At 39.4% G+C, this 27,444-nt stretch overlaps 2 protein-coding genes across 2 annotated transcripts in view; one reads left to right on the forward strand and one right to left on the reverse strand.

Moving 5' to 3' along the window:
- LOC130921588 (proteasome inhibitor PI31 subunit-like) overlaps nucleotides 1-14,846 on the reverse strand; it is a 20,576-nt gene extending 5,730 nt beyond the window's left edge. The window contains exons 1-6 of the mRNA XM_057845657.1: nucleotides 13,803-14,846; nucleotides 8,024-8,176; nucleotides 7,863-7,945; nucleotides 4,642-4,824; nucleotides 4,524-4,580; nucleotides 857-1,018 (exon numbers count right to left, since the gene is read on the reverse strand). Coding sequence (XP_057701640.1) covers nucleotides 857-1,018; nucleotides 4,524-4,580; nucleotides 4,642-4,824; nucleotides 7,863-7,945; nucleotides 8,024-8,176; nucleotides 13,803-13,931 — 767 coding nt within the window. The 5' untranslated portion in view covers nucleotides 13,932-14,846. The remainder of the gene's footprint in view (nucleotides 1-856; nucleotides 1,019-4,523; nucleotides 4,581-4,641; nucleotides 4,825-7,862; nucleotides 7,946-8,023; nucleotides 8,177-13,802) is intronic.
- Nucleotides 14,521-26,635, forward strand: pigu (phosphatidylinositol glycan anchor biosynthesis, class U). The gene is made up of 12 exons (XM_057845654.1): nucleotides 14,521-14,688; nucleotides 17,296-17,360; nucleotides 17,431-17,490; nucleotides 19,421-19,483; nucleotides 19,559-19,668; nucleotides 21,628-21,728; nucleotides 21,783-21,880; nucleotides 21,962-22,116; nucleotides 24,444-24,587; nucleotides 25,815-25,939; nucleotides 26,005-26,147; nucleotides 26,238-26,635. The coding sequence occupies exons 1-12, from the start codon at nucleotides 14,559-14,561 to the stop codon at nucleotides 26,349-26,351; spliced, it is 1,308 nt and encodes a 435-aa protein (XP_057701637.1). The 5' UTR covers nucleotides 14,521-14,558; the 3' UTR covers nucleotides 26,352-26,635.
- Nucleotides 26,636-27,444: the final 809 nt, after the last annotated feature.

A 27,444-nucleotide genomic window follows, 5' to 3' on the forward strand; every position in this document is an offset into this window, starting at 1 on the left:
CGCCTTCTTTTTTTGTTTTTGCCCAGTAGCAGTTTTCCAAATGGATTGGACATCTACTAGTAAAAAACCTATTTCAATTCACAGCAGAAGGATGATTGGAGACCATATGATTAGATGTCTAACATTGTCAATGGCACCGACAGAGTTAAAAAAGATATATATATATTTAATTGTGATACCTCTACTTATGAAATTAATTGGTTCTGGAAGTAGTTTCGTAACTTGAAACTTCTGTAAGTAGAGACGCGTTTCCCATGTAAATGCCCTAATCTGTTCCAAGCGCCCCAAAATTCAGACATAAATCTTTTATAATGCTTTCAAATGCATCAAAACATGCAACACATATATGTTCAGAATAGATTATTGCACAATAAACATCGAATCAGAGTTGTGCATAATGTAAAAAACAAAGAATAGAGTAAATAATAAAAGTTAATACGTTTACATAAAGCTGTCGGGACACGAGGGGCGAATGAAGAGGATGCTCGGATACACACATACAGCAGAGGTCCCTCTTAGCCAATTGGATGCCAGGAAAGCTAGGCAATAGCTAATGGCAGAGCAGTTATAAGTATGTTACGTTCAAGTAAACTCTAGGAGCTACGAGTACCAGCCATACTGTATTTTTGCCTTTCGTATCCTGATATTTCTTTCGTAAGAGGCAATATTTTGCAGTTGAGGCGTGTCTTCACCTGAAAATTATGTGTGTAGCGACGTTCATAAGTAGAGGTACCACTGTATAATTTAATTCATGTGGTATCAAAAATTGTTTTTTTGAGTAGCTACACCGAGTTGAAAATGTTAGTATTGTGACAACAGTAAAATACTTAGACTTTTCGCGTCTACACTTACTTACCCGGGCCGGTGTCGTCCGATCGGTCCAAACGGGTCGAAACGAGCGCCGGGCGGCACGGCACCAGGAGGCAGGATGTCTGGTATGCCGCTCGACGGGTCGAAACCTGAGCGGGGGTAGCCCATACGGAGGGGGTCCACGATCATACCGCCGCCTGTCACCGATCTGCCAAGAGTGAGGGAGACCGCCTTAAAACTTTTTCACTCTAGTCTTACAATGCTGACAGGCACCAGCACAAAACTTTGATGCTAGCGCTGCCGAGAACAGCCTCTCTCTTACACAATGAATGAGTTGGCAAAGCGCACTTCGGCCTGGCCTGCAAGTTTAACTATGATTAACACATTTGTGCCTTTGATAGTCGAGCTACAGAGGCTTCTCAGGCCAAATCAAAGCTACAAAACTGTCAATCATTGTTAATTACCAAACGCCAGCTGCACTTGTAACTAGAGGTGTGCAAAATTTCCGATTCTTAGATTATTCGCGATTCGGCCGTGAAAGATTCGAGAACAATTCACAAACATCCAAATTCCGATTATTGAAATATGCCAAGTAAAGCGGAAGTACAACACACTCAGCGCGCCGAGCGGTCAATGAGGAACGGAGCGAGAGTAACTAAACATCATGCTTCTCATTACTCGGCCCCTCGGGTAATGACAATGCTCAACTCACAGCTCTAGCTCAACTCATGCCACGAGATGAAAAAACACAACAACATACCTGACTGCTGCCGAAAAGCTGCTACAAAGTACATCCACATAATGTTACGGTAGATATCATTTATATAGGACTAGATGCAATTTAGATTCGGTAGCGTTAGCAGAACACCTACAAAAAGCTAGATGCGGGCGTTAGTAAACGGCCGCCATCTTAAAGCAGTACACTTCCCTGCAAGGCTGTTGTAGCGAACCTTCCAAGCAAACCTAATTAACTTTTTATCTAAAATACTCCTAAATCGGTAAAATATTGACTTGAATCTATCTTTAAAATAGTTTTAAAACTTTCACATGTCGAAAGTAGACAAAAGGGAAATCATGGAATAACGGGAGCAATTTTAACAACTTTAACGGTTGATTCACAACATTAAATTAATTGAATGTAGTTTAAAGCTGCTGATACAGAATGGGGACTGGAGTTTTTTTATTTACTGTTATTTTTGTATATTTGTTTACTGCTATATGTTAAACCTGATACTGAAATAGTAGTTTGGTTTAGCCTAAGAGTATTTTTGAACAATTTTGGAACTAATGTACAAAACATTTAAAAAAAGGAGGGGGGTGCATCAATAATTGTTTTATAATCGAATCGGAGCCTCTGAATCGTAATCGTAATCGAATCGTTAGGTGCCCAAAGATTCCCAGCTCTACTTGTAACCCAAAAAAAAAAAAAAAAGTTTGGTCGCACTGCCTAGCATTAGGGAGGGTGAGAGGCTTTGGCGCTGTACAAACATGCAGCAGAAAAACATGAATATATTTTTTAGATTAAAAAACACGATCCTTTTCACACGGTTCCGATCCTCTCAAAAATAGTGCGATTGGCCCAATTTTCGATCACATGATTGGATCGGGGACTTCCCTAATTTATATGATGCGGTTTAATCCATGCTTGCTGTACATAGAGGGATCCAGGATCTGCACACTTGCTGCTTTTATGAAGTGAAACAAAAGTTTACATGTTAAAAAAAACAAACAAAAAAAACAATTACACGTCCTGTGATGCGACTATTGCGCATGCGCACATTGCGATGGCGATGTTCACATAATATATTGTGCAGGCCTAATTGGGACACACATAGGAAGTGATAATGGAAGGAAATGTGGTACAAAATGTTTTGGGACAGGATTATTGGGAAAATTTCGAGCTGGGACAAAAGTATAGGGACACATAGAAAGTGATCATGGAAGGAACAGAAAAAGACAAAAGTATTAGGACAAAAAAAAAGAAATTTGGAGCTGGGACAAAAATACCAGGACACGTGATGTTTGAAGGAAATGTTTTACAAAAGTAGAAAAGAAAAGAAAATGTGAAATATGGATACGTGTAAGGGACAGGAATTAAGGAAAAGTTTGGATAAAAATATCGAGACGCAAAAAGTGATCATTTAAAGCAATACGTGAAAACAATGTCAACTAGTGACGTGATACTAATAGTGTGACAATATCTCGATACAGCGATATATCGCGATATTTTGCAACCTGATCGGTTATCGATATGCTCCTGACAAGTATCGATACTTTTATTTAACATATTGGCCATACAATAGAGTATGGATGCTGTAAACTGCTCAATGTTTGTTGAGCAATTCCTTGGCGGTCTACTAGGGGCGCTCATGAGTGGCGGTGAAGGTAAAGTGCGCACAAGTCGTCTAGAGAAGAAGAGAGGAAGCTCCAAGTGGTTTGAAAAAAATAGAAAAGCTTCGTGAGAACGGTGGAGGAAAAAGTGAGAAAAATATTGCTACAAATCACACATGTGGACCCACTTTGCATTTTACCCCAACAAGAAAGGAAGTAAGGTGAACAAGGACTTTGCTGTATGCAAGAATTGTCTAACAGAAATAAGGTTCACTGGCAGTTGGTGACGAAGTGGACACCGGACTTCTTCACTTCTTTGCTTTCATCACTGGAGGTAAGAATGTTTTGCTATGTAATTTATATTTCAATTTACATGTATTATTTTGATGACATTTGGTGTTGAATGATATAAAATAAACCAGGACCCTAAACTGGATGAAAATGAATATCGAACAAGCCTACATGAATTTACTGATTTATTTGATATTATTTGAGAACCACTTTCCATCAAGTTTACTACACAAACTGTTATTACTGCCATTTTGATACAATAAGCTATTAATATAATAGCTTCCAAGATATATAAGGTGATGTGCATGATAATGAATGTAGCCTACATATTAAAAATAGGTAATTATTGCATTTTTAATTTCTATACAGTCCAGTAATATTTTCTTAATTCACTCAATACTTCCAACACAAAAAAATCAGGATTTCAACTCAAAAGCTATTAAGTAGTTAATATTTTTTGTTTTATTTTGTTGTTTTTAAGGTGAGGAAGAATGTGACTGACTCAGTCCAACATCTCAAATGCTGAAGTAGATGGTGGAAATGCTCAAACCAATGCTTTTGGCAACAAAGGTCATATACGAAGAGAAGACTCACCAATTTTATCATTGCCCCACTCCCAGCTCAATTTGCTGACTGACACCTACAGCACTGTCATGTTTTTTTTTTTTTAAGATTTTAAACTTTAAAGAAATTAAGGGTGCCATTCATCATGATCTCTCCAAGAGATATCAGTGGTTTTGGTTCGTTTCCTCCATATGCAGGTACACAATTTGCAGTAGATTTATATTTTACAGCAATGTTGCTAAGAAAAGGTGTCACTGTTTAATAAATGACAAACAGTATTTTTTCTATTTTGAAATATCTTTTTTTTTTTTCCGTTTCAACAGTTGTATCATAGAATATCATGGATCAAATTTCTGACCAATATATCGATAATCGCTGCATAGTGATATCGTGAGATAATCGTTATCGTAAGCCTTGTATCGGAATCGTATCGTATCGTGAGAAGCCCTGAGATTCCCACTCCTACGTGATACTAAAATGTAATGTTGTATTCTGATGTGGATGACGTCGCGAGCGGCCGGACTTACCCCAAGGGATCCAGATCGGCGCCTCCCACCGAGAACGGCGGACCCATAGGGTCGGGCCTGAAAAACGTAGCGGAGCTCAGTTGCCACAGGAAGCGAGGGAAGTCAACGGCCGACGTACCAGTGCGGCTGGGCTGCATGTCTGGGGTGCCTGTCGGGGATGCGCATGGGGTCGTCGTCCGGGTGGTGGTACTCGTCCTGCCTGCGCGCGCGCTCGCTTTGCTCTGCTTGCGTCAGTTTATCCCGCGATGGCAGCAGCTGAGACCGGACTGCCGCCGCCAGGCCACCAGCATCCTTGAACACTCTGGACACATGACCGCGTTGACATTTTAGCTGGAAGTGTGCATTGTGAGCAAAAACTACACAGAAAAAAGTACAGTATTAGGACATGAACATTAACCCTTTAACACTGAACGTGTCGGATGCGACACGTTTACGCATATCATCTTTGAAGCCTCGTAACGCTGTAATTACGTCACCCACGTGCCCCTGGTTGCTCTCGTTTGAAAGTACGGATGTTGATGTCCACACCAGTTTTTATTTGAAGTCAATCGACCAAGTAAAATGGGAGATAGTGTCATTTGAGTTTTATATTTTTATTGCACTCATAAATATGCATTAAAACGTTGCATGGACCATGTGTCTATCTCCATATTTCCATCATTTCTTGTCCTTCTTTCAAAACCGAAAGCAGCACAAAAGACTACATATCCAAAGAGCCGTTGTGATGTCAAGAAGGACGAACCTAATGTGAACATTTTTAATAAATTGACGAGCAAGGCGCCAACTAAGGGAAAGGAGACACGCGTAGCAAGCAACGGCCGGTTGGATTCAGCGAGCGACTTTGAAACGTGCAGAATGAATCGAAAACTAAATTTAGCACAAGGTAATGCATTATTTCATTAACTCAAGGAATAGGATGAGCTGTGTTTGTCAGTGTTTTCCTTGGATCAGTCGGCGTCTCGGCGAGTAGAAGTGACAGCAGCGCGCAAACGGCAGATGAGTAGGCTGTGTGACATTGTATGTGATGCAGCTTAGTGACATGTTCAAAAACAAACTTTATTGAGTGCGCAAAAAAAAAAAAAAAAACCTTTGTTGGGTCGCATGCCTAAAAAATTGAATTGAACTGAACCACTTGTCAATATTTTTGAAAATACTTTTTTTTCAATGTTTGTTATTTTTTCTTCACGATGAATCTTTTCAATTTTCATATAGATGTGTGTTCGAGAAGCTTGATTGCATGTACATATATACCTTTGATAAGGTGATGAGAACAATACCTAACTTCACAAAGAGATATCCTCCAAACCCTTTTTTGTGTTGGATAATATATATAATTTTTTTTCTCACTATTTTGAACTGTATATAACATGTTTTGACCATAGTATGTGCTAAGGCCAAAAACACCTTTGATCATAGCTGCTGTTTGTGTTGAATTTTCAAACATAAAACTATTCAATCCTGTTTTTTTCTATTAAATGTTTATCCTAGCAAGTTTAATAAATATTATCAAGCTCCAAAACGGTTGGTCAAGCATGTTTGGTTGTCAGTGGGACTTCAACATTACACATTTTGAAAAAAGATTTTTTTGTCTTTTTGGGTCCAAAATGTGGATTAAAGTTGGTCAGTGAAGAAAACAACAGTTTGGACATGAAGTTCAAGGTATCCTGAAAAAAAGGGACCCAACTTGGCCTTTGTGAACAGTTTTTTCTTTGAAATATAAAGGCAACATCAAAGGCATGCAAATTCGGCCAAAATAGGCTTAGGTGTTAAAGGGTTAACTCATTAATTAGTAATTACTTAATTGGCTTCCACTGACATCAACCCTTTAACACTGAACGTGTCGGATGCGACACGTTTACGCATATCATCTTTGAAGCCTCGTAACGCTGTAATTACGTCACGTACGTGCCCCTGGTTGCTCTCATTTTAAAGTACGGAAGTTGATGTCCACACCAGTTTTTATTTGAAGTCAATCGACCAAGTAAAACGGGAGATAATGTCATTTGAGTTTTATAGTTTTACTGCACTCAGAAATATGTATTAAAATGCTGCATGGACCATGTGTCTATCTCCATATTTCCATAATTTCTTGTCCTTTTTCAAAACCGAAAGCAGCACAAAAGACTACATATCCCAGGAGCCGTTGTGATGTCAAGAAGGACGAACCTAATGTGAACATTTTTAATAAATTGCCGAGCTATGCGCTAACTAAGGAAAAGGAGGCATGAACACCGGTTGGATTGCGCGAGCGACTTTGAAACGTGCAGAATGAATCGAAAACTAAATTTAGCGTAAGCTAATGCATTTTTTCATTAACTCAAGGAATAGGATGAGCTGTATTTGGCGTTCTTTTCCTCGGATTAGTCGGCGTCTCGGCGAGTACAGGTGACAGCAGCGCTCAAACGGCGGAAGAGTAGGCTGTGTGACATTGTATGTGACGCAGCTCAGTGACCTGTCCAAAAACAAACTTTATTGAGTGCGCAAAAAAACTTTATTGGGTCGCATGCCTGAAAAATTGAATTGAACTGAACTACTTGTCAATATTTTTGAAAATACTTTTATTCAATGTTATTTTTTATTTTTTTCTTCACTATGAATTCTTTTCAATTTTTATATAGATGTGTGTTCGAGAGACTTGATTGCATGTACATATATACCTTTGATAAGGTGATGGGTACAATACCTAACTTCACAAAGAGATATCCTTCAAACCCTTTTTGTGTTGGATGATATATATATTTTTTTTCCCCTCACTTTTTTGCACTGTATATAACCTGTTTTGACCATAGTATGTGTAAAGGCCAAAAACGCCTATTACCATACCTGCTGCTTGTGTTGAATTGTCAAACATAAAACTATTCAATCGTATTTTTTTCTATTTAATGTTTATCCTAGCAAGTTAAATAAATATTATCTAGCTTCAAAACGGTTGGTCGAGCACATTTGGTTGTCAGTGGGACATCAACATTACAAATTTTGAAAAAAGATTTTGGGATTTTTTTTGTCTTTTGGGTCCAAAATGTGGATTAAAATTGGTCAGTGAAGAAACAAACAGTTTGGACATGAAGTTCAAGGTATCCTGAAAAAATGGACCCAACTTGGCAATTGTGAACAATTTTTCCTTTGAAATATAAAGGCAACATCAAAGGCATCCAAATTCGGCCAAAATAGGCTTAGGTGTTAAAGGGTTAATAGATCTGCATTCGCTGCCACCCTCCCACTTCAAATGGTGTGAACGTCTACTAGTGATAAACTCATTAGACGCCACATGATTGGACCTCAATCATCGTCAACGCCGCCGAAAGAGTTAAAAAATAGCCGAAACGACGTGGCTCCCACCTGTCGAAGGTGCGCAGCTGCGCGGCGTCCACGTGCTCGTTGAGGTTGACGATCACGTCCGAGCTTTGCTGCGTGCTGCGATTCTTCACATGAGCCCAAAACGCAAAAAATTAGGCTAACTGCGTTGGCTGCCATGTTAGCGAGCACGCCAAAGTTCTTACCATGAGGTTGAAGACCAACGCCGAATCCACCAAGAGTGCTTTGAGCAGCAGCTGTGTGTCGCCCAGCTCCGAGGCGTACCTCAGGGCGTACTCCACCTTGTTGCTGCTCCAGCCCGACGGCAAAAGTTCAGATTTTTTGTCGCTGCTCGCAGCCTGACGAAAAACATGGCAAAAACAAAGCCCCATTAATTTCCAAAGGAAAAACTAACATTTTTAAAATGCTACTTTTGTCCAGCAGTTTTTTTGCCCAATTTACATACATTGAATAATTCACAAAATCAAGGTGCACAAAATTTAACAGCCAGTTTTTGGCAGAAAAAAATACAATTCCACCAAAATATGACAAAAAAAAATCATACATTTTCAGTGGCCCCATTCATTCCCAATGGCACTTTCAATTCATCACAAAAACTTGTCTATTTTCAATTTGGACCTGCAAAAAGAAATCTCCATTGATGGTCACTATTTTTGACAAAAAAAAAAATCTCATATTGCTGGAAGTGACCCAAAAATGAACAGAAAGTGATGCGGAAATGCCCGCAAAATGAACAGTAAGTGATCAATGAACAGGAAATGCCCTCAAACAAACAGGAAATAATCCAATATGTACAGTAAATGGCCCCTGAGAATTCTACTAAATAATCAGAAAGTGACCCTGAAGCGCCCCAAAACCAACAGGAAGTGACCTAGAAATGACAAATGACAATGAAGTGACCCGGGAATCTAAAAAAAATCAACAGGAAATTATGCTAAATGTATAGGAAGTGACCCCCAAATGCCGCAAAATCATCTTAAAGTGACCCAAAATCAACAGAAAGTGACCCCTAAATGCCCCAAAACCAACAAGAACCCTTCTTGTTGGTTCTAAATCTACAGGAAGTGACACAGAAAGGGCCCCAAAACCAACAGGAAGTGACCAAACCTTAAAACCAATGCCTTAAAACCAACAGAAAATGACCCAAAATCAACAGAATGTGACCCGTAAGCAGTGTTGTCAGTAACGCGTTACTGTCATAGGCTAGGGTGACCAAACGTCCTCTTTTGCCCGGACAAGTCCTACTTTCACGCAGTATCCTCGTTGTCCGGGCGGGTTTTGTAAATTCATAAAAATGCCCGGTTTTTATGATTTTTTTTTACGGGACCAACTTGAAGAGAATTCCTCCGGCTGCTAGGGGGCAGCGCTTGCCTGCGTTGACGTTGCTCCTACTAGTAGGGGCGGGAGAAGGAGAAGATCTTCTTCTTCTTTTTTGTTGGCAGTTCACCCTTTGTTTCATGGGGAATTACCACCATCTACTGACGGTTTGGCGAGAGCTCAGACTACAGTAAGGAGTTCAATAAGAAGTTCTAAAAGACGTGGCTCCATACACCTTTCTGTAAGTTTCTCCTGTTAATGTCGATCATGTGTCTTCTGTTGTACATAGGGTTATATGTGTACACAGAAATGCAGTATATTGTATGAGTCTTGTAATTGTTCTGCGTTAGTTAGTGGTTGAATGCTAGTATAGCTAAATCGCTGTGTTGCTGATGAGTTTTTTTTACGATAAATACGTATATAATGGCAACTGTTGACTTCTGTTGGAGTTTTGTACTGGTGTAATCTGTAAAATCCCGTTTGTTGTCGCATCTTTGCGCTGCCAATGGTAGTAAACTTTTATAGCAAAGTCTGATTTTGCCTATCTCCCGTATTGGCTAATAGGGTAGCAATCAGTGAGCTCAGCTGCGCTAGGCATTATGGGCAATGTAGTTTTGAATTTGAACTGCTGCGTTTGGAAACATGCTGGTTGAATCGCTTGTCAGTTTATTTCAGTTATTGTTTGCGTACAATTTAGAACATTGTATGAGAATAAAAATCGAGTGGGAATAACATTTTGTCAACGACAATTGTCGTGATCGTAATTTTAAAAAAATTTGAGTTGGCACATAGCCAACTGTGTGTGTGTATTAACTGGACTACATTTCCATGAGTCTGCATTATATTATTTTTTTAATAATTATTCTTTTTTTTTTTTAATTGTTTGATTCTTTTTTTTTTAGGAAGAATAAAGCCTGTTGAGTAAAAAAAGTGGGAGAGGGGTGCAGAACATGTTGATGACACCGAAACGCAGTGTCATCAATAAAATTAACTTATAAAAATATTTATAATAAGGTGAAAATTAGCGTTTTTTGTTTCCCATCATCCTTGAGGGGAATTCAAAATCAGGCTGCTTAGGCTATATTTTTTGCCAAGATTGTCATCCATTGAATATGGTGCGCACACCAGTGTCGTGCCAATATAGTTACCCCAGTCAAAAATTGTATCCCCTAAGCGGAGCCACTGCGCTGCAATGATTTGCTTGACGTGTGTGTTTTGATGATATAGTTATTTACGAAGTTTTAAAACATGGCACATCCATACAAAAAAATCCCCCCTTTATTTTTCTGTGTCGTATAACGTAACATACGTACTGAATTTAAAAAGGCAATGTTTCACTGTTTTACTCTTAGGATTACCTATAACTGTTATTACTGTAATCCAAGTCCTGTATGGAGTTTCTCCGGTTTAATAAACGTCGCTGTCCAAAATATATAACTGTGGTTCTTTTCTGGCTTCAATTAATTGTTTAAGTCGATGTAACTCATAACTAATGTGTGTGTGTGTGTGCGCTCCCGCGGCCATGGAACGCAATTTTTGACGGGGGTAACTACATAGGCAAGACACCAGTGGTGGCTCTGTTGTACAATTAGCGTCTCCATCTTGCCTCTTCAGTCCTCGGGCGGTTCTGGTTAAGCAAAGCAAATAACCGCCTAAGGTGGAGTCACATGATCTGTTCGAAAAATATTTTGGCCCATTACAAAAATATCTTTTTTTTTGTTCATTTCATTCTATAGACAATATTTTACTGGAAAATTATTAATTTTAAAATCATATACTGTATAATAAAGTCAATTACATGCAATTACACTTTTTGGCCACCGGAGGGGGGCCTGGCCACCCTTAAAAATCCGCTTATGGTTACTGTAATCTGATTACTTTCTTTCAGTAATGAGTAATATTCAGTAATGAGTAATATAACGCATTCATTTTTCCAACCTAGTATTCTGATTAAAGTTAGTTTCCGTAGTGTCTGTGCGTTACTATGTTGTTATCGCTTCATAATGTATTTAGAATGAAGACTAATGTAGTCATGTACAAACAGCATTTCTAATAGAAATGTTGCTCTTGAGTTTGGAGTGACATCACACGTCATGTTTACTCACCGGAGAAAAAAAAAAAACAGGTCACATATATTACCATGCTGTGTGAGCGGCGCTGAGAGTGTGGACAAAACAATAGCATAGCCACCTCATCAGGACGCGAATAATGAAAGAACCAAGAGAAATACCACAAACGGCTGCATTTGCTCTCTGGAAACATAGCCATTACTTCACATTTCCAGTAAAGATGACAAAAATATTTCCGTGCGTTGCAAACTTAGCGCTGGCTCAAAAACACTGTAGACCAGTAAAATTTCCACATCCAATTCAAGGAACCACTTGGAATTACAGCACAACGTGTCAAAACTCGAAGCAAACCATACAGGTGGCGAAAACGCTTCAACGGTTTCTTAACCAGCCTTTACGTACATTTTATAGTTACAGTTTGTAGCAATAGGCAGAGTTAGACTTTTGTGGAGGGTGTGGGGCAAAACATGACTAGGGGTCCAAATGGTTTGGCAACCTCGTGCCGTAAATGGCAGGCAATGACTGTCCTATTGGGGGGATAATGCAGGGGTCAGCAACCTGCGGCTCTAGAGCCACATGTGGCTCTTTAGCGCTGCCCTAGTTGCTCCCTGGAGCTTTTCAAAAATGGTTTGAAAATGGAAAAAGACGGGGGAGGGAAATATCTTTTTTGTTTTAGTATGGTTTCATTAGGAGGACAATCATGACACAAACATTCCTCTTATGCATTATTATTGTAATGAAGGTGGCATCGTATAACAAAGTAATCACATGGTGCGTCATTCTGTATGGCATGCACTGCAGGGAAAATTAACATTTACTGTATTTTCCGCACTGTAAGGCGCATCAGAGTACAAAGCGCACCTTCAATGAATAGCCTACGTTAAAACCGTTTCATGAGTAGCGTGCGCTGCATTTACAACCCCGAGCAAAAAGTATGGAATCACCAGTCTCGGACAAGCACTCACTCAGACATTTTATCATGTAGAACAAACTCAGATAAAAAGCTTGAAAAAATAATGAATTAGTTCAAAAGTGCAACTCTTTAGCATTCAGAAACACTAAAAGAAATGAATAAAAAACAAGTAAATGTTAATTTAATACAGCAAGTGCAGGGAAATATATATGGAATCACTCCATTCTGAGGAAAAGAATATGGAATCATGAGAAAGAAAGAATTGACAATCAAAACACATCTCTAGTATTTAGAAGCACCACCTCTGGCTTTATGACAGCTTGCAGTCTCTGAGGCATGGACTTGATGAGTATTCATCAATTTAGTGCCAACTCTCTTTGATTGCAGTTGCCAGATCATCCTTCCAGGTCGGAGCCTTGCTGTGTTTTTTTTTTTTTTTTTCCAATTTCCACCACAGGCTATCAATAAGGTTGAGTTCTGGGCTATTTGCAGGCCATGACATTGACTGGATGAGTCTTTCTCCAAGGAATGCTTTAACAGTTTTAGCTCTGTGGCATGATGCATTGTCATCTTGGAAAATGACAAACATATTTTCAATTGAAGGCCGGGATAAGAAAGCGGTCTAAAATTTTAATGTAAACTTGTGCATTTATTGAAGATTTGACCACAGCCATCTTCCCAGTGCCTTTGCCTGACATGCAGCCCCATATCATAAAGGACTGAGGGAATTTTTATGTTTTCTTCAGGCAGTAATTATTGCAAATCTCACTGGAACAACACCAAACAAAAGTTCCAGCATCATCACCTTGTCCAATGCAGATTCTTGACTCGTGACACCGTGTCCAATGCAGATTCTTGACTCTTGACAAGGTGATGATGCTGGAACCAGCTAAAGAGTTGCAGTTTTGAACTAATTCATTATTTTTTCAAGCTTTTTATCCGAGTTTGTTCTACATGATAAAATGTCTGAGTGAGTGCTCGTCCGAGACTGGTGATTCCATACTTTTTGCTAGGGGTTGTATAAGGCAGAGTAGTAGTTGTTGGTGTTATGTCTCCACAAGATGGAGCTGGGCTAATCATGCCATGATTAACCAACAGTGATTTATATACAAGGCACACTTTCGGCTTTTAAGAAAATGTAAGGCTTTCAGATGCGCCTTATAGTGCGGAAAATACGGTAATTATGAAGGCTCATTATGCATTTGTAACCAACTTAGTCATTCTGATAGTAGGCTAATCATACAGCATGTGTTGCCTTCATTATAAGGCATGTAAGGCTTTCAATGTTTTGTGGCTTCAGACATATTTGTTTTTTTTGCTCCAATATGGCTCTTTCAACATTCTGGGTTGCCGACCCCTGGGATAATGCCATCAGAATAATATAAAAATCAAGCAACTAATCCGAGTAAACATAAAATGAACTTATTAGGGGGATGACTTTATTCATTAACTCATTGGCTGCCATCGACAGTGATCCACTTCCAATCCATTTTAACTGCGACAACAATAGCACCGACACATGATCACCAATTTTAGAAGACACGTAAAGAAAAAAACAACCTAAAATGTCTCCTAAAATGTCACATGACTCCACATCTTTTAGCATTCGCATCATTAATTGGCATTAATGGCTAAATCGATCATTTAATGACACGAGCCGCTCACCTCATCGCCGGAACCGAGGCACTTGTATCCACTTTTGACGACCTCCCAGTGGACAAAAGACACGACGGCGTCCTGCGGACATGAGATGGAGTCCCCGCAGCACGAATACAACAGCTCCAAACCGGCCATTGGACAAAAAAAGCGTCCAAAAGCGAAACCAAAATGAAGTGAGAAGCGGGCGCACTTTACGCCTGGTCTTTTTAACGTAAAACCGAAAAGAACGAACAGCACTCTTTGTTACTTTTTCAAAAAGAAGTTATTTTAACGAATATGTTATTATAAAACGCAATATCTATGACATAGAATGACTATGCTCAGTCAGCAGTCGCCATTTTATAATCTTTCTTCTTCGTTCTCCTCAGGTTTTATGCTAATTTTAGAGATTTTTATACTCTAAACCAAGTTCCTCTGATTAATATTAACTAATAAAAACGAATTAATAAAGTCCCAGTTCTATTTTGTCCACGAAATAGGGTACCGGAAGAACTCTACTTTAGGCTTCGGTCGTGTTTTGATCCGAGCAAATAATGTGTCCCCCTAGAAACGTTAGCCCGCGCTTTTTATCCTCCACTCAAACAGCAAAAGCAGTGGTTTACGTGTCATTAAAATTTTAAACGTGTGTTAATTCTTTAGAAAGCATTCAAACCGACGTAACGTTATTCTAAGTATTTGTTGAGAATTATTTGTGATGTTGCCTTGATCCCGTCCGAAAACTCAATTTCCCATCATGCCACGCGCAGAGGTGGGCACGGAAAGATGGCGGCTCCGTTGACTCTCCTGCTGATTGTGGCTGTGTCTATCCGCGCAGCTCTTTTTAGCTCCACTTTAGCACATTTCATCGCTGAGAGGGTGGAGGTGGTGTCCCCGTTAACTGCCTGGAAAAGAGGTGAGCTTGGCGGCCATTTAGAGGGTCTTCTAGAGGCTTAATTGTACCGGAAATCGTGCTCCAGTGTCCTGCTTTGAAAGCCGGTTTGACTACCTTGTTAGATCATTGTCAGTGTCTTCAATTTAACAAACAAGCAAGCTAATACGAATAAATATACGTCGTCCTCAATACTTTAGAACGTCATTATACATTATCGCCAATATTTTTGATCATTTGTTGTGGTGACATCATAAGTGCCCGGATGTTCCACACTTCCGCCATGCGACTACACACTGGACACAATAAAACTAGAATATTGAGGCTAAATGAGTTGGGGGTTTTTTTGTGATTGAAAACCTGCGATTTAGTTTTTTTTCTTTACCCTTATTGTGTGGTGAAGTAAACCATTCACTGGCTGCCACTGATGGCGATAAACAAACCAGAGTTGCTTATAGACTAGGTGTTTTTACGTCACAGTACGTAATTTGACTTATTAGTGCTTAAAAACCAGAAAGTGGGAAGACAAATTAACAACTTCCCTACTGTTAAAACGGCTTAAATGTTATTTTTTAGAAAAAACTAATTGGCTGGTATAAATTAGGCATGTCCCAATCAGATATTTTTGCACCTGAGTCAAGAATCCGCGTCACCTGATTTTGAGAATCTGCCAATACCGAGTCCTGATACAATACTGTATAAAAAAAAGCCCCCCCCCCCCCCCCCAAAAAAAAGAAATGTTTTTTTTAAACATCTTACTATCCCACCGTGTTACCATCATAATATGAATTACCGTGGTACCTCTATTTAAAAATTAACTGGTTCTGGAAATAGTTTAACTTGAAAATTATGTATGTAGAGGTGAGTTTTCCCATGTAAATGCCCTAATCCGTTCCAAGCCCCCCAAAATTCAGACATAAATCTTTTATAATGCATAAAAATGCATCAAAACATTTAACACATACCATAGTCGGAGTTTGACTATTGTCAGCAATAAAATTAACTTATAAGATATATGCTTGATTAGTAGCTTAACCCATGCTCGTAAATACAGGCATCCCAGTTATGTGGGTGTGCGTGCGTGCGTGCGTGAGCACACATTTTTCTGTGGAGAAGTAGACGCTGATTTTTGCGTTCCGCGGAGATATCCAATTTAATACCAAGTTTTTCCAGTGACTCACACCCTTGAATATTGTACCCCGGTTGTGGCTCTGTTGTACAAATAGCATCTTTAGTGGACAAGCTGAAACTCCACTCACCATCTTGGCAGTGCTCTCCGGTGTTTCATGGTCCACATCTTAAATCCTCGGTTCTCGCTCAGCAGTTGTTGTCATTTTTTTCTTTTGTCCTCAGGTGGTTTTGGCTAAACAAAGCAAATGACCATCTCTAGGGTGCTAGTCACATGATCTGTTTGAAAATTAATTTTGACCCATTATAAAAATATATTTTTTTGTTCATTTCATTTTTTGGTGTTTGTTTTGTTGCTTTACAACTTTTATAGACAACATTTTACCGGCAAAGTCTTAATGTTAAATTTAAGTATTGGAAAGTCAATTACATGCAATGACAATTTCAGCCATCGGGGGGAGTGGGGGCTATGCCCCCCTTAATCTCCACGTATGACAATTACATGTTATAATTTGATTATTGCACAATAAACATAAAATCACAGTGGGGCTTCATAAAAAAAAAAAAAATTTAAAAGAATAAAGAATAAAAGTTAATACACTCATGTAAAGCCGTCGGAACATGAGGGGCAAATGAAGACGAGGCTGGGATGCACAAATACACATACAGTAGAGATCTCTCTTAGCCAACTGGATGCCAGGAATGCTAGGCAATAGCCAATGGCAGGGCAGCAATAGTATGTTATGTTCAGTGAACTCTGTATTTTTGTCTTTCGTATCCTGAAATTTCTTTAATAAGAGGAAATATTTTCCCGTTGAGATGTCTTAACCTGAAAATTATGTATGTACAGACATTTGTAAGTTGAGGTACCACTGTATTTTTAAACAAGAATAACATAGAAAAATGCTTGTCTTTATTAAATACTTAATTGAGTGAGTACACTCAAATCCGCTCACCCTGCTGAGAACAGCAGCTCACTTACACGTACACAGTAAGTTGCCACAGCACACTACCGCTAGTGTTTAACAAGCTAAATGATGATTGACGCATTCGGCGCCTTTGAAGGTAGCGTTCCTAAGCTTCTCTGGCAAGATCAAAGCTTCAATGTCTGTCAGTCATCGTTAACTTTAACAAGCAAACACCCCGTGCACTGCTGACCAAGAAAAGCAGCAGGAGGAGAGTGAGTGGCTGTACGAGCATGAAGCAGAAAAACATATATTTCTTTAATTAAAAACCTGATCCTTTTCATCCGATTCCGATCCCCTGGAAGATGGCGCGATCGGCTCGATTTCCGATCATGTGATTAAATTGAGTCATCCCTAGTATAAACCTTAAAAAATATCTGTTGCATTAAAAAAATTGACCGTGTCAAACGGAGTTTGCGTTACGCTGTTATTAATAATTTATATATGTGCACTGACAGGGATTGATGTTAAATATCATTTGAATAGAAGTGAACAACTGCTATCGTTTACCTGAAAAGTAACTGTGTTTTGTTTGTAGTGATCGAAGGTTTGGCTCTACTCGATTTGGGAGTGTCGCCATACGCAGGAGACGTGTTCCATGAGGTGAAATGTTTTCTTTGTTAGTTGTAAAGACAACGTTTGATGATTAATTTTCTTCATTTACTTCTTTTAGACTCCTCTCATCATCTACCTCTTTCACTTCCTTGTGGACTATGCAGACATTACATTTGTGGTGAGTAACAGGTCTATGATACTACTTGTAAACCCTGGAAAATTTGCATAGGTTCAGCGAAAGTACTGCTATGGTGCCTGAATTTACATATAGTACAGTGCTTGACGTCCAATCATGTGGCGTGGAGTCTGCTGTGAGTTTATCACTTGTAGACGCCCAATCCATTTTAGGCTGGAGGGATGGCAGCAAATGAACGAATGTTTCCAACTTTTCAGCGCCGTCAAAAGTTTTGAGACACTTCACCATTCAGTAGGATGAGAAAGTGTCCCAAAATGTTTGACTGCTATATAATATATATATATATATATATGGCGGAAACACTCAGGTGACTTGTTGAAGTTCCGCTCTGAGACCCCCAATTTAGCCAACTTTCGAAATTGTCCGATATGCATGTGTGATACATCATTGGAAAGCTTAAAATCTCAATTTTCTGTGAGAAGAAAAATTTTGAACAGGAGGGCTTTTTTTTTTTTTTTTTTTTTAATGTTTTTTAAACAGCAAAACCCTATCTGGAGGCAAGAGCACGCGAGAGCAGAATTACAGACGCCATGACTTTAACGGGATATTATCGCGTACTTACCTTGTTTCAATCCAAAAACTTTATGTAGCATGTATCACTGAGTATCAAGACACAGTTGTGAATGCCCACAGCTGGATTTTTTGGGGATTTTATGGGTTAAACATGGCAATATAACAAGGGTCGCGATGCAGAAATCGCAGACATCAGTGGTCGAGATTTACTTTTTCATATATTTACCCCTTTAAATATTTTTTCTCAATTTTTCTTTGTTTGGCTCGATTATCATCTAACATATTGGAGAAAATGTGACCGTAACAAAAAAATACAATGAAGCGATAGTTATATGGTAGATATCCGTGACTTTTTTACGGACGCCAGTTTTTTTTCATTGTGATGTCATTTGTTTAAAAGTTTGAAATATGCGAGTGAATAATTTTTTAAAGTCCTTTTTTTTTTTTTTAAACGAAATATTAGACATCAATTAATGATTCTAAGCTAAAAATGACATTTTGAATAATAAATATATTTAATTATCTTCGTTTTATGGCTGGGTTAAAACAAAAGCGGTTGCGCGACGTCTGTAAACGGGGGTTTTCAGGGTAAAACGGACAGATTAAAAATAGTTCGGGGGCTTAATAAGCCATGAATCTGCTATGGCAGCATATAGACATATTGTTCTATCAAACACAACAGTTGTTTTGGCTTAAAATACAGCAGTTTCTTTTAAAGAGGAGTGCAAGAGCAGAAACTGTTTTCCGCCATATATATATAAACATGTTTTTCACTTTTTTTCCCAAATAAAAAAAAAACATAATAAATGGTTTAAGCACTTCAAGTGTATTAATTATGATAGGTTTTAAACATGTTACTGTCCCACCGTATTACTTTTTAATTAAACAAGAATAAAGCAGAAAAATGCTTGTCTTTAATAAATGCTTCATTGAGTGAGTCCATTCAAATCCCGCTCAAACTGTTCACTTACACACAATGAGTTGCCACAGCAACTGTTTAACTAGTTAAACGATGATTGACTCATGCGGCACTTTGAAGTCCGCTTTTCTGGCAAGTTCAAACACAAAAATCTGTCAATCATTGTCAACTTTAATAAGGAACTCCAGTGCACTCACCATCTGACCAACAGAGAGCAGGGAGAGGGAGGGAGGAGAGTGACTGCTCGGGACAGCTCATCTGTATTTTTTTTCAATTGGAAAAAAATCCGTGATGGGCAGAGGGCACGAAGTTTGAAGCGCAAAGTAGTGAGGGAACTCTGTACTTAAGCTTTTTTTTCTTGTAATAGTTGTATATATTTGTTTGATCGCTGCCAGCCCCTCCTGGTCTTAATGGTTTGGACGTCCGTTGCCGTCAGTGGCAGCTAACAAGCAAGACGAAAAGACTTTGTTTGTTTTCCAGCTGGCTGACATCATCACGGCGGTGGCTTTATACTACGCGGTGCAGGACTACAACAAACAATTGGTGAGGGAAGCAAAGTAAGTGCCGATGCTATTGGCTCAAAGTAGTGACATTGATCTTTCGCGCACACGCACTCAGTTCAGGAAACAGAAATTCGCCCTGGAGGCGGAGCGCTACCCCGCCGACTGTCACGAGCTGGTCCGAAGCCCTAAAGAGATGCACTACATCCCCCTCAAGGTCGCCATGTTGTGAGTAGCAAGCAAAAAATAGATTTTTTAAACCTTTGCCACATGGAAGTTTGCTGTCCTATTATCATGATAAAAATAACAAATTATAGTGTCTTATTTTTCTTGCGTGAAAATTTAGAATATATAAAATATAGAAAAATACGTTGAGAAATGGAAGCATTATAACGAAAAGAAAAAAAGATTGAAAGGGGAAAAAAACACCCTGAGAATAAGATATTGAAGAAACACATAGAATTAAATTTTTTTTGGGGAAAAAATATTTTTACAAATTAGATTTAAAAAATGTATTCATGAATTCCGCTTTTGTAATCTTTTATTTGTTAATAAAACATATATAGGTATATCAAAAAGCATTGTACCGGTACTTGAAAATAATAAATGATAAAATAAAAAATTGGGAAATCCAAATCAAATTTTTTTTTTTTTTTTTTAAATCAAAGATTACAAAAATATGAATATAAAAAGATATAAAATGATGTATTTTATAAATAAAACGTTTTGGGGTAATATAAAATATTTTATTAGTTTTAAATTATTCTTTCAGGATTTCAATTTTTTTTTTGCTGTATTTAATTTTTTTATATTCAGCAATTTTTATTTATTTATATCTAAGTACTATTTTTAATGTACTTTTGTGTACGTTCAATACTTTATGTACTGTTTATTGAACCAATTTATTTAAAATAATTTTCTAAATATTTTTTCATCTTGCTCTTTTTAAATTCTTTATGGAATATATTCTATATTCTAAATTCTATTCTATTCTCTATAATTGCTATATTTTAATTTTCTATATTCCAATGCTTTGTATATATTCAACTCCGTCCGCCATTGACGGCTTTAGGCGTCCAATCTATTTAATGTTGGAGGGTTGGCAGCAAATGTTCACCCGCTGCCGGGTTGGACGTCTTCTAACGACAAACTAAACTGAATTAACGGCAGAGGGGGGAATGAACACCTAGCATCATCAACCGCACCGAAAAGTTAAACGTACATACAGTGCTGCTCAAAAGTTTGTGAACCCCCTCAACATTTTGGAATTTTCTATTATTTCAACCTGATTTCCTAATCAATCAATTCAGTAGTTTTTTTTTGTTTTTTTAACAGTTGTGTTGTCGAGACTAAATTAAAAAGAGTTTTCATCAACTGATGTAGGTGCAAAATTGAACTGTTTGGTCACAACCAAAACCGCCATGTCTGGCGAAAAGTCAACACTGCATACCACCAAAAGAACCTTCTCCCAACAGTGAAGCATGGAGGTGGGAATGTCAAGATCTGGGCTTGCTTTTCATCCTCAGGACCTGGACAACTCCACATAGTCCAGGGAATCATGAATTCTGAGGAATATTGTCAAATCCTAGAACATAACCTGACGCCATCTGTTTTGAAGTTAAAGCTTGGCAGAAGGTGGATCATGCAACATGATAATGATCCAAAGCATTCCAGCAATACAACCAAGGAATGGCTGAAAAAGAAGAAGATTCGTGTTCTGGACTGGCCCAGTCAAAGTCCTGACCTAAATCCCATTGAAATGCTGTGGCGGGACCTGAAGCGAGCAGTTCATGCCAGACGCCCATCAAACCTCTCTCAACTGACTGCGTTCTGCAAGGAAGAATGGGCAAAAATCCCCCAAAGTAGATGTGAGAGGCTGATTAGTCACTACAGAAACCGTTTGGTTGAGGTAATCTCTGCAAAAGGAGGCGCAATATCCTATTAACTGAAGGGGTTCACATACTTTTGCACACATGATATCTGAGTTTTTCTTAACTATTTCTTTTGTTTCAGTCCATTATTTGGAATGTCAGTATTGTGGATTTGGGTATAACTTAACATTTAATAAGGTTATTTTAGTTTTTTTTACAAAAAATCTGACCATCGCTGTGGGGTTCACAAACTTTCGAGCAGCACTGTAAATCCTGGCATCTGCCTCCAAATATTTTTCCTCTCCAAATCCCTCAGTTACCTTCTCAACCCGTTCACCGTGCTGTCCTGCGTGGCCAAGTCCACTTGCGGGCTCAACAACGCCGTGCTGTCACTCTTCATCCTGGCCACCGTCAAAGGTAACGCCGCCATTTTAGCTCGACGTCAACACACAGCTAACGCCTCACTGACAGGAAACGTGTTGCTGAGCGCCATTTTCCTGGCGTTGGCCACCTACCAGAGTGTGTACCCGGTCACGCTATGTGCCGCCGCACTACTCTACTTCATGCAGGTAAGCGCCGGCTAGCAAGCAAAAAAAAAAAAAAAAAAGTTTTGTTATTCCAGTGGAAAACACACACTTGTCGGCACGTAGCGGCAGTTTATCCCCGTCAACGTGCGACGGATGAGTTTCTGGTGGTTCGTGGCACAGTACGCCTTCATGTACCTGGGCAGCCTCTTGGTCACGGTGGGCCTGTCCTTCTTCCTGTTGGGCTCGTGGGACTTTCTGCCGTCGGTCTATGGCTTCATGTGAGTAGTAGCGCATCTAATGGTGCTATGAAATGGTGAGCGTGAAAATGACTTCACCAAACCTATGGGTACCTCACAATATGATACAATTTGCGATACACGGCTCACGATCAGGTTTAGCTCACGATCAGGCGATACAATTCTCGATATATGGGTAAGAAAATGATTCTAAAATGTACAATATATAGTTTTTGGGTCATTTCCTGGGAATTTTGGGGCATTTCTGGGTCATTTCCTGTGTATTTTGGGCCATTTACATATCACTTCCTGTTGATTTTGTGTTACTGAACAGAAAGTGACCCAACAATATCCCCAAATAAGGTGATATTGCCCCCCAAAACGGCCATTTCTGGCTAACTTCCTGTTGATTTTGGGTTAGTTAGCAGGAAGTGAACTGGGAATGTCCACAAATGAACAGAAAGTGGTGTAAATGCTCTAAAATGAACAGGAACTTACCCCCAAAACCGGCCTTTTCTGGCTCACTTCCTTTTCATTCACTGAATATCAGCAACTGGAATGTCTTCAATTCAACAGGAAATGACCTGTAAATATTTCCAAAGCCGGCTATTTTTGGCTCACTTCGGGGTAAAATAAAGAATACAGTGGTACCTCGACATACGATCACTTCGACACACGATTTTTTTGACACCCGACGTAAAATTTGACTCGCCATTTGTTTGTACATCCAATGACATCCTCTAAATACAACGATTTATGACAGCGTCGCAGTTTGTTTTCCCTCAAGACTGACGCGCGGCAGATTTTGAGAGAAATCACAGGTTCCAAGAAGGTTAGTGCAGGTGGTGAAACAAGGAAAAAGTTGACGCTTACCATTGAAATGAAGATGGAAATGATAGAAAAATATGAGCGTGGTGTGCGCATCCGTGAACTGGCTCGACAATACGGCCGTAGAATGTCTACTCTTGACGGTCCTCCCCAGACCTCCGTTCACCAGTCTATATAAGTTAAGGTGACTAATATTGTGGTAGCATCGCAAAAGAAATCGCCAGCTTCGTCAGGGTTCTAATCATTTATTCCATCAACTTGTGCAACACAACACACCTACTCGTTGCCGCAGCTGAACAAAGTTAAAAAAATGAAAGTTAAAAAGCCCTATCTCAGTCTGTCAAGTCAGCATTCAGGTACACCATTCGAACACATTCGCCACATTAGAACCAGATCCGGTACATCATTACAGCATAGACTTCAGAATGATATTTACGGGGTGCAGGGCCGATTAATAAGGGCCCTGCATTGTTGGCGTGGCCGTCAAAACTGACTAAGTAGAATCACAAAGAGCTTTTTTCGTTGAAAATTCATGTGAATAAATGCTTAAATCCCTGAATTCTTTATAGATATGGACGCAAAACAGTCTTGATTCTTAGTTAAAAGCAAAAAATAAAAAATAAAAATGTGCAGTTAGCGTTTATTTTACGGAAATACGTCGAAATACGATGCTAGTCAGTCAATGTGGCGGCCGCCATAGGTAAACAGAGCTTTTCCGGTGAAAATTCTTGTGAATAAATGCTTAAAACCCTGAATTCTTTATAGATACGGATGTAAAACAGTCTTGATGGTTAAAAGCAAAAAAAAAAAAACAAACTTGCAGTTAGCATTTATTTTACGTAAATATGTTGAAGAATGATGCTAGTCTGTTAGACAATGTGGCGGCAGCCTTACAACGAGCTTTTTCCGTTGAAAATTCTTGTGAATAAATGCTTAAATCCTTGAATTCTTGGTTAAAAGAGCAAAAAAACATGCAGTTAGCATTTATTTTATGTAAATATGTCAAAGAATGATGCTAGTCAAACAAACAAAACAAATATAATTGTCTTGAATCTTCGAACAAATCACACCTGAGACAATCCTTCCTGTTTGTATGCGGTACAGCTTTTGTACTTTTCCAACCAAAATCCGGCACTGGATTGCTGCGACCAACTGCAAATAGCTGAAGCAGATTGTTGGATGGCCCCCTACTTGAAGGCGTGGCGCAGTAAAGGTCAAATTTGACCCCCCAATATCATTTTGAAGTCTATGATTACAGGTATTATTCCTATTTTTATTCATAATTTATTTCTTTTGCTCTGTGTAATTGCTATTTGCAATAGTACCAGCAGTATTTATTAACGATTTAGTATATGTTTTCTGGCTGTGGAACCTATTCATGGAATTATATTTTCTTATGGGGAAATCCTACTCGACATAAGACTATTTCGACTTACAAACACCTGGAACTAATTATCTTTGTATGTAGAGGTACCACTGCACTTCTCGATGGGTTAGAATGATTTGTATGAATGACAATTAAAATGTGCGTTTTTCTTCAGCCTGTCCGTTCCTGACCTGACGCCCAACATCGGCCTGTTCTGGTACTTCTTCGCAGAGATGTTCGAACACTTTCGACTCTTCTTCCTGTGCGTCTTCCAGATTAACGTCTTCATCTACACCGTCCCGCTGTCCATTAAACTCAAGTGAGTCCTCATATTGATATTGAGGCCAATATGGCACTGTTGGACTTCTAACAGTGATAAACCCATTGACTGGGCACCAGACATCATCTCTGGAAGGGTGACAAGTTTTTTTCCCCCTCAGCCATCTTTGGTAGGGCAACCAGAGGAAGACTACCATAATTTTCGCACTATAAGGCGCACCTGACTATGAGCCGCTACCCACCAAATTTGGCACAAAAACGGCATTTGTTCTTAGATAAGCTGCACTGGACTATAAGCCACAGCTGTCCTCACTTTACTATGGGATATTTAAACAAAAAGGTATTAACCGGTAACACTTTATTTGACAGAGGCATCATACGACTCTTGTAAGACCAAATGAACCACCATGAAGCTTTGAACCAATTGGCAAAGCTTCATTGCTTCAAGAAGCTTCATTTGGCCATCACTGCTCCCTTGGGGGAGTCAGTCAGCCTCTGCTACCACCTTCTGTCAACACTGTCGTTGTCCAACATGCCTCCTAGCATGCATTGCAGTGGTACAGGTGTAAATAATAATAAATCATGTTCTGCGCCAATTATTTCTTCAGTTACTGTTCCACTGTCATGACAGTGTCATGAGCATTAATGAATGCTTATAAACTATGTCATTTCGTGTTATCCGACAAATTATCACTTTGATTGGATGTAAACGATGCAAGATGGACATAAATTGAGTTAGTGACCTAATTTGCCGGATGACACGTCATGACATAACCATTAATGCCCATGATGAGTCATTTCATAATTATGACGGTCTTATGATGCCGCTGTCAAATAAAGTGTTACCTATGAACTGAATAAAACGAATAAGCAGCAAGATTCAAAATGAAGAAAAAAGTAGCGGCTTATAGTCCGAAAATTACGGCAGATTTGGAAAAGTCCATATTGTAATTGTGCAGCATTAGCATCGATGCAACACTTAGTCCAAAACAAGTTTTTGCATACATATTTAAAAAAAAAAAAAGTACCTTTTTGCAACAAATATTGTTATGTGATTAATCAAGACTTATTTACTAAACCTGTAATTATTATTTTAATAGAATCCCACCTTTAATATATTATTTTGGAGTACGATGTTTAAGCAGTACACGCTCCATTGACTTCGTTAACTTGATCGAACAGCACTGACACAAGATGGCCTACAGGTGCACTTTATACACGTGATATCTAGGAGTCCTTTTACCTCGCCAAATGTTTACCTCTTCAGGGAGCATCCGGTGTTCCTCATCTTCATGCAGCTGGCTATCATCTCCATCTTCAAGTCGTACCCCACGGTTGGCGACATGGCGCTCTACATGGCCTTCCTCCCCGTCTGGAGTCACCTTGGCAGATGTGAGCAGAGCAGAGCGGTTCTCCCACGGAGAGGACGACGTTCATTTTTGTTTTTGCTTTTGCAGTCCTTCGGAACATGTTCCTGGTGGCCTGTGTGATCCTTGCGTGTTCGGTGCTTTTTCCCGTTCTGTGGCACTTGTGGATTTACGCGGGCAGCGCCAATTCCAACTTCTACTACGCCACCACGTTGCTCTTCAACATCGCCCAGGTCAGACTGGCCAATCTATGAATTCGAACGTCGTCTGTCCGAATTTCTATCATAGTAATTGAGTTCAACTCTGTGACTGCTCGTTTTCAGGTGCTGCTGGTATCCGACTACTTCTACGCCTTTTTGAGGCGAGAGTACCACCTGGTCCACGGACTCTACCCCAAGAGGAAAGATGGCTCAGAGGCCACGTTGGTGCTTAAATAAGACCCACAAACGAAAGGGAGAAAGGACCAAAGAAAAAAGAAAAACGCTAATGGTCGATAACCTCTTCGGCAGTTCAAGATTTTGGGGTCTTTTTCCCCCACCCCCCGCTGTGATCATGCGACCACTAACAAAGAAGTCAAATGACAAAGGGCCACACCAGGAATTCTTTTTTTTTTTTTATACATGTCTCAATAAATGTTAATATGATAGAAAAAGATGACCATCAGGAGACAAACATTTGGACTGGTAGCCAGCCAATCATAAAGCGTGTACGGAAAACCCAATTTTTTCCTTTTTTAAAATGCCTTTTTTAACATGAATGTCTTCACTGTAAAATTGTTTTGTGGTTGGGCCAAAGTAATACGAGTATTAAGTCTGCAACGATCTCGGTGTTGAACTTTGATAGGGCAATTTTTAAATTCAAAGTATTTAATTCAATTTTATTCGGTTCTAGTCCCCAATAACCCTCCAGAGTTGATTTCTCATAGAAATGTCCCAAGTCAACAGACAGTGACCCAAAATTAACAGGTGACTACCCAACACTGACAGAAAGCGGCCCATAAATGCAGCGAAATCTGGAAGTGACCCGCAAATGCCCCAAAATTGACAGGAGGTGACCTGTAAACGCCCCAAAATCAACAACCCTGGAATGCCCTAAAACCCAAACCTGGTAACAAAATCAACAGGAAGTGACCCTGAAATGCCCCAAAACCCAAAGGGTGTGAACCAAAATCAACAGGAAGTAGCCCGTAAATGGACCAAAATCAATAGGAAGGGCGCTGTAAATGCCCCAAAATCAACAGGAGGAGACCCAACCCTGGAATGCCCCAAAACTCAAAGGTGGCGACACAAAATCAACAGAAAGTGATCCTGAAATGCCACAAAACCCAAAGGTTGTGAACCAAAATCAACAGGAAGTGACCCGTTATTTCCCGAAAATCAACTGGTGATGACCCAACGTGGACAGGAACTGACCATGCACATGGAAGTCAACAGGAAATGACACATGAATTCCCCAAATTCGACAGGAATCGGCCCGTAAATGCACTGAAATCAACAGGATGTGACCCTGGAATGCCCAAAAACGACAGGC

The sequence above is a fragment of the Corythoichthys intestinalis genome, chromosome 9, assembly GCF_030265065.1.
Source record: "Corythoichthys intestinalis isolate RoL2023-P3 chromosome 9, ASM3026506v1, whole genome shotgun sequence".
In the NCBI taxonomy this organism is placed as follows: Eukaryota; Metazoa; Chordata; class Actinopteri; order Syngnathiformes; family Syngnathidae; genus Corythoichthys; species Corythoichthys intestinalis.

What these genes read in the sequence shown, in the direction of transcription:
- pigu (XM_057845654.1), top strand. Translation starts at nt 14,559, where the DNA reads ATGGCGGCTCCGTTGACTCTCCTGCTGATTGTGGCTGTGTCTATCCGC. An exon ending in AGGACTACAACAAACAATTG is followed by an intron (nt 19,484 to 19,558) that starts GTGAGGGAAGCA and finishes ACACGCACTCAG; the next exon opens with TTCAGGAAACAGAAATTCGC. An exon ending in TGCTCTTCAACATCGCCCAG is followed by an intron (nt 26,148 to 26,237) that starts GTCAGACTGGCC and finishes GCTCGTTTTCAG; the next exon opens with GTGCTGCTGGTATCCGACTA.